This window comes from Cetorhinus maximus, chromosome 2, assembly GCF_964194155.1.
Source record: "Cetorhinus maximus chromosome 2, sCetMax3.hap1.1, whole genome shotgun sequence".
In the NCBI taxonomy this organism is placed as follows: Eukaryota; Metazoa; Chordata; class Chondrichthyes; order Lamniformes; family Cetorhinidae; genus Cetorhinus; species Cetorhinus maximus.
Genome location: NC_135880.1, coordinates 138,880,098 through 138,891,953, shown reverse-complemented (window position 1 = coordinate 138,891,953; position 11,856 = coordinate 138,880,098). Strand labels below are relative to the sequence as shown.

Genomic DNA, 11,856 nt, shown 5'->3' with positions numbered 1-11,856 from the left:
TGCAGGTACAGCAAGTGATTAGGAAGGCAAATGGAATGTTGTTGTTTATTGCAAGGGGAATGGAATATAAATGTTTTGATACGTTTGTACAGGGCTTTGGTGGGACCACACCTGGAGTACTGTGTATAGTTTTGGTTTGACTAATTCCTGGAGTGAAGGGATTATTTTATGAGGAAAGGTTGAACAGGTTGGGCCTGTATCCATTGGATTTTAGAAGAATGAGGGATGGTCTTGTGGAAATTTAAGATCCTGAGGGGAGTTAACAGCTTGGATGCGGAGAGGATGTTTCCCCTAGAACTAGGGGATACATTTTAAAAATAAGGGGTATCCCATTTAAGACAGAGACGAGGAGAAACTTTTTCTCTGAGGGTCATAAATCTGTGGAATTCTCTTCCCCAGAGGTCAGTGGATGCAGAGTCACTGAATATTTTTAAGGGTGAGTTAGATAGATTCTTGAATGGCAAGGCAGTCAAAGGTTATAGGGGGTTGACAGGAAAGTAGAGTTGAAAGTATAAGCCACAATCAGGTCAGCCATGATCTTATCAAATGGTGGAGCAGGCTCGAGGGGCCAAATGGCCTACTCCTGCTCCTTATTTGTGTGTTCTAATCATGTTTCTGTCCCTGACACACCACAGAAGTGATTCTAATCAAAGCCACAAATGACTTCCTTTATGCACGTGATAATGGTGCATTTTCCTTCATAGAAAATATAACAGGCTCAGGGGGCTGAATTACCTATTCCTGTTTCTATCTCCATTAGATCTTTGTTAGGTAAGGGGATCAAGGGATATGGAGAAAAGTTGAGAATCAGCCATGGTCTAATGGAATAGAGGAACATACTTAAAGAGCTAAATGGTCCTCATCCTATTTTCAGTCTTTGGCACAGTTGACCTCACCATCCTTTTCCAGTGCCTCTCCGTCATTGGCCTGCTCAGGGACTGCCTTGCTTTATTCCACTTTTACTCATCAAGTCATAGTTTGAGCAGCTTCAGCAAAGACTTCTCTTCTTGCCCCAACATTTTTACTTTTGGAGTCTCCAAGGATGTATGCTTCACAGCTCCTCTGCCTGATCTACCTGCTGTCCTCATGTATAGCCATGTGGACATATTCCACATATATGCTGACAACACCCAGCATGACCTTTCTACTGCCTCCGGGTTATAGGAACATCTTTAGGTTTGCTGTCATTCTTCTCCAAGGTTCTGAAAAGCAGTAGGATATGTTGTGCAGTAAGTACCACAAGCTCTAACGAGGGTGAGATCAGTGATAAACAATTTTCTGCACCTTACTCATTATTCTCTCAAATGCTGCAATGTTCCCTGAATCTGGTCTCTTCTTCCAGTACAGCATCTAATGACACCCCTCAAGCTACCTCACAAACAATGGATTATTGTTGAAGTGCTGCCACTATCATTATGCGGGATAAAGCAGTAGTTAATTGTTGTGTTATTATAATGATGTAAAGGCATCAATCACTCATAAGAAATTGGGCAAACACATTGTGGGGTCATTTATTAAAATTGGGCACATGAGAACAGATGTACATGGACAGAGAGCTTGAAGACATCAACAGCAGAGCTGCGTATGCATGCTTAGTTTCACTTTTGCCTTTGAACAAAGACTGGGTGGCATGACACACTTCCCTTTTAGTGATGTCATGCTGCTATCCCTTAAAGGCATATTACAACAGCCACTATCATTGTGCGAGATAAAGCAGCAGTTAATCTGTTCTTTTGGCAGTGCTGGTTGAGCAAGACACTGGGGGCAGGGGTGCAAGGTGAGGAAACACTGCTGTTCCTCAAATAATGCCATGCGATAATTAATGCCACCAGGCAAAAAAAGTTTCAGTTTAATGCCTTGTCAGAGTGATGGCATTTCTAACATTGAGTGCAATCTAGATTCATATTCAAGTCCTGGAGTGGGGCTTGAATCCATGATCCATCTGCCTCAGGCTGCCACCAACTAATTCAGTCTGGCATTTCCTGACAATGAGTATTGCAGTTTAAGTGTAGCTGACCCATTTATAATGGTCCTTTTACCACATCAGCTCAGTAGATGTAGAGATATATTTGCCAAAGGTTGTTGTGGTGGTGCATGTGGTTATGAATCACTTGATTGTATCCAAGCAGTCTATTGCAATCCTAGGGTCTCCAGTGTACTAACTTTGTAATCATTAATTATCAATTGCAAATCTTTCTGATCCCAACTCCTCCTTCTACAACTCACGATAGCAGTATAGATGCGCTCATCTCATCCCATATGTTGTAATGTTACTGTACACTTAGTATATGTAACAATGCCCCTACCAATAGCAGTGCAAAACTCACAGTAATTGCTGCAAATTTAGTTTGTTTTTAACACTGAACTAGATAAAATCAGAATGTGTTGGCAGGCAGTGACTAACTTAATCCTGTAATTCAGGGCAAATCTGACTCAGAAGCCAAATTACATTTTTTGGGGTCATATGTGGGCATAGAAATGATGTATTTACATTTCTATAACACCTCACATGTACTCACAATGCACTGTACAACCAATGAATGAAGTGTTTCTCCATTCCCTTCCCCAAATGCTGTTTGCTAGTGTTATGCATATAAACACATAACCGATTTGCAAGCTGTAAGGGCCTGACAAACAGCAAACAAATAAATCATTGGCTAATCTGTTTACGTGCTGTTAGTTGAGAGGAATGTTGGCTAAAACACTGGGAATATGCTGGAATGTTTTATGACCTACTCAATAGGTTAGATGGGGTCTTGGTTTAACATTTCATCCAAAAGGCAGCACCTCTTGACAGTGCAGCACTCCCTCAGTACTGCGCTTAAATGTCAACTTGGATATGTGCTCAAGTCATGGACTGGGATTTTGAAAGAGTTAAAATTATACATAAACATTAGAACACAAAAACAGATGGTTTGGCCCACCCAGTCCATAGCACCATTTACGTTCCCCAAGTAAATTATTTGAATTACATTTACCCATCCTGTTCCCATATTCCTTCATCTGCCTCCCCAATTTAGTCTTGAATGCTGACATTTCCTGCCTCAATGACTAATCCTGGAAGTGAATTCCATAGCCTCACAACTCTCTGTATAAACATGTAAAGAAGTCCCTCTTGCCCTGTTTTAAATCTCTTGCACCTAATCTTGTATCTATGGTTCTTCATTCTTGACCCATCAACAACTGAAAACATTGTTCCCATCTACCTTGTCCCAATTGTTTCATAATTTATACCTCAAAATCCGTTCTAATTATGACTCAATTTTTAAAGTCTGTCCCCATATTTTTATTGACCAGTGCCAATGTGAAGAAGATTGGGAAGAAAGTGAGAAATAGCAGCAGACCATTTGGCCCCTCGAGCCTGCTTCGCCTTTCAATATGATCACAGCTGATCTTCTGCCTCCTCCTGTCTGCTCTCCATATCCTCTGATCCCTTGAGAGATCAAAAATCTTTCAGTCTTGAATATACTCAATGATGGAGCACCCACAACCCTCTGGAGTAGACAATTTCAAAGATTCACAACAGAGTGAAGAAATTTCTCATGTCAGTCCTAAAAGATTGACTGCTGGTTATCCAGATGGCTGTTATGATCCTGTTGGTGACTGTTAATATTTAAAGAGAAATCTGAATACTTGGTTTTAACTAACAGAACTATGCCACAAGATTTCATGTTTAGAAACTAAAACAAGCTGTACTGCATAAAAAATTAAACAAAACAAGCTTTAAAAATTTGGTTATAACTAATTGTGTTGTGCACTCGATTTTACTTCTTACTTCGCACTCTCAAAGACTCCATATACAGCGCCTTCCAAACCTGCGACCTACACCACCTCGAAGGACAAGGGCAACAGATACATGGGAATATCATCACCTGCCTTTTCCTCAAGACACTTCAATCTGAAAGTTATTTATTTTTGGAGGGACACAAAAGTATGCCACAGTCCTCAGGGAACTATTATAATTCTTCTCAGTTCCAGCTATTCTCAGAGGTAAGATTTTCATTTACTGCCTCTTGATTATGGATTCCTCAGCCCCTTGTTCTGGTTACTTTCCCAATACTTCCAAGCTAATCTGCTGGGTGCTTTTGCCACAAGACTCTGACGACCACTAGATTTTTCCTTCAGTTTCAAACTAGACAATCTTCCAGCTTCTGTGCCCATCCCTGAATGCCCTTGAGGCGATGTTGGTGAACCACCTTTCTTAACCGCTGCTGTCCGTGTGGTGTAGGTATACTCACGGTGCTATTAGGAGGAGTTCCAGGGTTTTGACCCAGTGATAGTGAGGGAACGGCGATATAGTTCCAAGACAGGATGGTGTGTAGCTTGGAGGGGAACTTGCAGGTGATGACATTCCCATGTATCTGTTGCCCTTGTCCTTCGAGGTGGTATAGGTTGCAGGTTTGGAAGGTGCTGTATATGGAGCCTTTGAGAGTTGCTGCAGTGCACCTTGCAGATTGTACACACTGTTGCCACTGTGCGTCGGTGGTGGAGGGATTGAATGTTTAAGGTGGTAGTTGAGGCGCTAATTAAGCGGGCTGCTTTGTCCTGGATGGTGTCAAGCTTCTTGAATGGTGTTGGAGCTGCACTCATACAGGCAAGTGGACAGTATTCCGTCAAACTCCTGATTTGAATCTTCTAGTTGGTAGACAGGCTTTTGGGGAGTCAGGTGGTAACTCATTGCAGATTTCCTAGCCTCTGACCTGCTCTTGTGGCCACAGTATTTATATAGCTAGTCCAGTTGTTTCTGGTCAATGGTACCAACATCCTGGAGGTTAAGTGGGGGTTTCAGCAATGGTAATACCATTAAATGTCACAGGGAGATGGTTAGGTAATCTCTTGGCCTTCTCCCCATAATCCAGCACATTCTTCCTTCCCCATATTATACTCCACCTTGTTGCCCACTCAGCCTATCCATATCCCTTTGAGCTCTCCTCACAGCTTACATTCCCACCTTGCTTTGTATAGTCAGCAAACCTGGATATATTACTCTTGGTTTCTTCGTCGAAGTTAATATAGATTGTAAATAGCTGTGGCCCCAGCACTGATCGTTGCAGCACTCCACCAGTCACAGCCTGACAACTTGAAAATGCATTTTTCCCCACTCTCTGCTTCCTGTCCATTAACCAATCCTCCATCCAATATATCAGCCCAAACTCCATGAACTCCTATTTTACTTAGTAATCTTTCATATGGCACCTTATTGCATGCCTTTTGGAAATTCAAATATATCTAATTTCCCTTCATCTACACCCCTAATTACATCCTCAAAGAACTTAAGATTTGTCGAAACACAATTACATTTTTGTAAAACCATGATGACTTTGATCATATTATGATCCTTATAAGGTGCATTAAGACTTCCTTAATAGATTCCAGCATTTTCCTGACAGCCAATGTCAGGTTAACTGGCCCATGATTCTGTTTTATCTATCCATTCTGTCTTCAATAGCAGAGTTATATTTGTTAATTTCCAATCTGCTGGGACCATTCTAGAATGTAATGAAATTTTGGAAAATCATAACCAGTGCATCCACTATCTTTGTATTTATCTTTTAGAATCCTAGGATGTAATCAGGCCCTGGGGATTTGATGGCTTTTATTTCCTCAAGTTTAGCCAATACTTTTTCTCTGCTGACATAAGTTCAGTACTTGAAATAAAAACAGAAAATTATGGAAAAACTCAACAGATCTGGCAGCATCTGTGGAGTGAGAAACAGGGTTAAAGTTTTGAGTCCGTATGACTCGGTGTTTGATCTCATCACAACTCTCAGAAACAAATCTCAGACAGCAACAAGTTTCATTAAGTTGGCATCACTGCAGTTTATTAACAGTTACTTCAGTACCACACACATCACAACTCAGCACATCTTTACAAGTCAAACCTTCCACACAGCTGTACACTCTGAAATTTAGGAATAATCAGAGACTTAAATGAAAGGATAGGGGGGAAAAACAAGATTATAATTAAAATAAAAACAGCTATTTATACCAATCAGGTTTACATCTCTCCCTTCCTTCTTGTTGGTGTAAACATATTCACATTTCCAACATTATTTTCATTGATATTACTACCAATACATTTACAAACTAAAATACATATGTACAGTCTCCATTGTTTATACGTACAATTTCAAGCCACTGGAAAAGTAAATGGCATCTATATTAAATTACTCAACACCCATTTCAAGTGTTCTCCTGCAAAAACATTAGCACCTTGTATTGACAAAATGTGCATATTAAAAATACCATAATTACAAAGTAAAATACAAAACAGAAGGTCACTTGATTTATCAAGTACAATACATAATACATTCCATAACATATACTGTAAATGGTAATCTAGGGCGTAATAAAAGAAAAAATACAGCTCAATCTGACGGAGGAGGAAGCTTACATAACCTAATGAAGAAGGCAGTTAGTCTGGTGAATTCACTTAAGGACTGAAAAGATTTTCTTTCCTTAAATTCTGCTGCATATATTATTTAAATGACAAATACATCAATTTACCAAAGGGAGCTGATTTATTAAGAACTGTGGTATGTGTTTGGGGTGAATCCTATCCAGATATCATCCACAGTCTATGCATGGAACTGTCAGCCACATTTTACAGACTGCACAGAAACACATCTATTCAAAGAGTATAAATACCTCTTATGCCAACAGTTTGGGAAGTGTGGATGCATTTGATAGTAGGCCAGTGGCCAGCATAAGTGTGTCATGGACAAACTACTGAAAAAGCTTAAACTGTCTGCTTTAACGGGGATTTGTAAAGTGAAAGAAACATTACTTTTCTCCTTCAAAAATTTATTTAGCTCAAAACAGGGGTTTTCTGTTGATGTATACCTGCGTCTCAGCTGGTAGATGGTAAAACTGTATTACCAATAACAATCTGTGCAATCGTCTTGCATATAATACCATCTGCCGTCCACTCATTGCTAATTCCTTAAAGGCAAGACAAAAATGTAGCTCGACTTGCAATCTCAATATCTCAAACCACTAAAATATGCTAAAATAACTCAAATTGTTCTAAAATGTGATTATCTGTGCAAAATATAAAATTAATGGATACATGAATGCAGCATTAATGTGAATTGTTAAATACAACAGTAAAACAAATGTGCAAACAAGGTCATCATATCAAAGCTTTACTGCAGTGATGTTGGCTGTAAAACAAACCATCAGGCAATTATCATTCTCTGGGGATTTATGTAGACTGTTTAAAAAAATAAGCTTATACACACCTTCAGTCATGCAGCAAGCAAGCTTTTCTAAATGATTACACCTTCTGATACGGTTTAGCGATGAGGGTTTGAAATACAATTAGTGTAGGTTGCTGTCCAATAATTAAGCCACACTGTGGAACCAAAGGTGAACACTTACATAATCTGAGAAAATAAAATAGTAGGAAACCGCTGGAAAAATTCAAGTACAGATTAAAAATGTAGCATTTGTATGGAACTTTGCATTTACTTGCAAGCTATAGTTATGGTCACAATTTTCAAATTGCTTTTAGTTTTAACCCCAATCTACTGGTACATTCACAAATTGACCACTGAATATAGTTGTGAAATGGGCAGAGGTGTAACTAATTGCATTAAACATCAAGTGTTATGTGAACTTTATTGCAAGGTACATTTAAAAAAAAAGCCCAGATTAAGGGGTGAAGTTTCTCATAAGTAAAAGAAAAAAATCAAGACCCCCTTTCAGGATTGCATTGCTTTGATGTCACATATGCTTACAGATCATCACATCTATTTTTGCAACACTTTAGTACAATGAAGTTTTAACTTAGTCACTTATTCAGAGATGAATCATTCCAGAATATCGACATGACCTTGCAGTGTGATGGTACATTAACACTTACAATTCTAATTCCTGAAGCAAATGCAGACCAACCATATCAGTATAATGTGAAAATTCTCACAGTAAGAATGTTTCCAACTAACATTAGTGATGTACTAACACATTAGAGCACTGGTCAGTATATACTACTAGAAAGTTGATTTTCAGAAATCAACTAGCCAACAATTAGTTTTGCGATCATCAGTGTCTTCTAACACTTCATGTGACTCAAAAGATAAATTTGCTACAAGTTTGCATTGAACAATAAATATGAAAGATTCTTGAATTTAACATTTTTCAAATGCATTTCACTTCAGGTCAAACCACTCTATCCCTGTCCACCGGGCCCCCTACAGAAACTCAAGAACAGCTTTTAAACAACATTCCAATTTTACAGAGCCACAGATCATCAATGATACTACTGTTACTTAGGTATGGATTATATGTTACCAGCACGCACAACTAAACACAAAAGGAGGGTGATGCCATTTACAAATACAAGGAATTGTCAACAGATTGTGATGAAGACAGTTAATTACTTACTCAAGGTTTTGAATATTAAAGGTAACAGATTTCAAAAGAAAATCCATTTCATCTGCAATATGACACCATTGTGCATCACATCAGATACAAGTAATTCAACCAGATCAACAGTTCACACTAGTTGGAGTAGGCGATGAGTATGAACAGCAAAATACAAGAGAGAGACCAGGTGATGATAGTCTCAAGAGCAAAACACACTAAAAGGAGCAGAGGTCGAGAGCCTAAACAGCAAAACATGGTAACAACGTTCAAACCACCCAAAACAGTAAAGGGCAAGGTTCCTTATATACTACAAATAGCTAACATGGATAGTTAGACATGTACGTGGACTCACATCAACTCTGGCACATGTGGAAGGGCAGAGCTATGGCTGGATATACAAACCTGACTGAATGGGACCACCACACTCTTCTCTCCCCCTCCCGAAAGAAACATCTAATTCATCTTATCTCCTTTTGAACAAAACATCCATCAGACTCTCATTTCCCACAATGCATTGGGATACCAGATCTATTTGAGTGTACAAGTAAGCAGCCAGTCAGGATCAAACAATAAGCACACATGATGACTGGATCAGCTACATAATGCATACTTGACATCAGGGATGTTCTGCACACGCCAAAAAAATCATACTGTAATAATTTTCAGAAAACTATATCCTGCACTTTCAATTACCATTTAGTTTGGCTTTAGAACTAAAATTCCATTAAGCCTACTGAAAAATTGCATCATTATTCTGCAGTGATGACTTTATAAGATCCTCAGCTTTAATGTACTCCAGCATAGTTTTAAGACACTAGCATCACTTCATTTTGAGATTATTCTCAAAAATGATAGAATTTGAAGACACACAAAAATGCAATTTAATCTCAGGGCTCTAAAGACATCCATAAAGTACTCTGGTTTCATTCTTGTGGTTTTTGTCATCTGAATCATGCTCCCAGAGTAAATTACAGTCTTGCTGCACACAATCGTCTAAAATTTTATTCACAAAGCTAACAGAATCTCACGGTTCAGAAAGCTTTATAAAGTGAGTTGTGTTTTTTGTTATTTATAGATATCCAACACTCCTCAATCAGGTTGCACTAGAAAACTTCAAGCTAACTTTTGTTCCACATCACCATTTTGAATAGGATGATCAACCAGTATGCAATGCAACTGTCCATATTTGTTTGAGGCTTATTCCATTTTGTCTATGCTGCACATTAGTCAATGTTGGGATTATTGTTAGCAGTGTCAGGATGGCATCAGTTATCTGTGAAGAATCTTACTTCATACTTTACACATATAGCCATTATCCACATTTTTTAAGACTACAGACAAACATTTAAGTTTTCATTCATGTGAACTATACACAAATGTCAAAAATTAAACTTAGGTCATGTGAAAGTGCAAAACTTCAGTGGATACTCAAAACTATCAGAACAGATGGAACAATCTTCAAAGTTGGGAAAACCAAACTGTTATTGTAGATGCCATACCCATGCAAATTACGTGCCCTATAAGAACATTTGATTTAGATGTTCATTTGCATGTTGATTATTAACTTTTGTGAGCTATTGACTTTTGCGTCACTGATCTTGGTTGAAGCAGCATCGCTGGTTTACATAATTTTTATTCATTGCCCCACATTAAGCAACTTAAGTCTCTTCACAAACAGACCAGCTCTTTGCCTTTTGTGTGGGGGTGTTATGGTTCAAATACCTCAGTTTTTATTAGATATACTGGCTGGCTAAAAAGAGACAGCTCAATGCCAAAGCTGGTTATAACAGATCACCTCTTCCAGGACTTGAATTTACCATGGAGGTAACTATGGTGATCAAGGTTAGAAGCCATGTGAGGTACTTTTTTTAACTGTCCTACAAGGTTCCCAACCAACAGCACTTCAAAAGCTCCAGTACGTTTGAAAAATGAGGTGTGAGGGAGAACAAGTAAAAATAGTAAATCCAATGTAGCCCAAAGCTAATAATAATAAGCATTCTTTGAGAGGGAAGGACAATTTACAATACACAGCTTTTGGATCTGGCGGTGAAATCAACATTTCTTTCTTGAGGGGGAAGTAAAGAATCATAAACTGAAACACCAGTTTTATTGTTAAAGTTTCTCTCAAATAAATATTGTAACAGTCACATGGAAAGGCATTCATCACACAGAGCCTTAGGTGCAAGTTCACTTTGGTGCAAAGATTTCGCTTGGACTATGACTTCTGTTCACTTGTCGTTATCTGCTGTGACGGACTTTCTGGTTTCAAGATCTGATATGTGATGAGGTATTCTGGATATGCCTGGGTAAAGATGTGCAAGTGTTAAAATGGCTAAAATGCAAAGGACAATGAGACAGAATACTATTCAAACAGCAACTTGAAACCCAACATTTGATTAGTGAAATCTAGAGCTGCATTTTCCAAAGAATGCATTTAAGTCTGCCAGATAACCATAATAATAATAAATACATGCCTTTTAAGATAAGGAACTTTTTTTGAGACTGGGTTACATTCCTCAAAAGTCGTATTATCCCAGGTCACCTATCTACTGCAACAAAGGGAATGGGCAGGTACAATTATCCTAGCTGTTGATTTGTGTGCCTCTGGAGCTGGCCGAATGGTGGCGCCATTTTTCACACATCAAAGTCCCGCAACAACAATAAGATCAATGAGTACCTAGTCTGATTTCTATTAACTGGGGGAGAGATGTTGGCCAGGCCACCAGGAGAATTCCCAGCTTTTCTTTAATTGCTGTATAGCAATGAAGTCTTTAATATCCATCACATCATTTCTTATTTCATCCAGTATTGACAATGCAGTACTGAAATGTCAGCCCTGACTGTGTTTACAAGTCTTGGAGTGAACCTACAATCTTCTGTCACAGAAGTGAGAGTACTGCTAATGGGGCCATGCTGACATTTAGTATTTGCAGGGTAGGATCAAATGTTATTAAACTGTGGTATCACACAGGGATTTGTCTTGGTGTCCCATAACAGCCAACTAATTTGAGAATTTCTTTTTAAAATAATTGTTTAATTGAATATTTGGCCAAGTTGGCTACTCTATAACATCCAACTCAAAGGGGTAGCATCCCTAGAGAATTCACCCTTCAATTTGTAGGCAGAATATTCATATGTAATTGTAGGCTTAAATAACCAACTGGATTACTCTTTAGTTCAGCTGAGATACAACTTGATTAATCAGAAAATATTCTGTAATGTACAGCTAATTTTTTTTACAGAAAATCCTCAAAGAAACTGAAGTTTAATTCCAACTTCAGTGTCACTGTACAATAATATCTGGTAAATCGTGTGATAATTTAAACATCAGTGTTGATAACAACCGGCTAAGGTCTGTGAACTATGAATATTTCAGTCTACCAAAGCCTGGTTGAATCACAGTTAAAGCACAAAATATTACACTAAAACTCAAGCAACAGGCAGAGTTCACAAAAAACTACCCCATATGGGTTAGTCATATTACACTCA

The 11,856-nt window shown here is 38.5% G+C and overlaps 1 protein-coding gene across 5 annotated transcripts in view; it reads right to left on the bottom strand.

Annotated features, from left to right (window-relative positions):
* Nucleotides 1-5,795: 5,795 nt before the first annotated feature.
* tnksa (tankyrase, TRF1-interacting ankyrin-related ADP-ribose polymerase a) overlaps nucleotides 5,796-11,856 on the bottom strand; it is a 168,015-nt gene continuing 161,954 nt past the window's right edge. For all 5 annotated transcript variants that reach the window (XR_013580461.1, XM_078570078.1, XM_078570089.1 and 2 more), the window contains one exon: nucleotides 5,796-10,669. Coding sequence is in view for 4 of the 5 variants with exons in the window: in XM_078570078.1 (XP_078426204.1) it covers nucleotides 10,583-10,669 (87 nt within the window). In the remaining variant the exon portion in view is untranslated. The remainder of the gene's footprint in view (nucleotides 10,670-11,856) is intronic.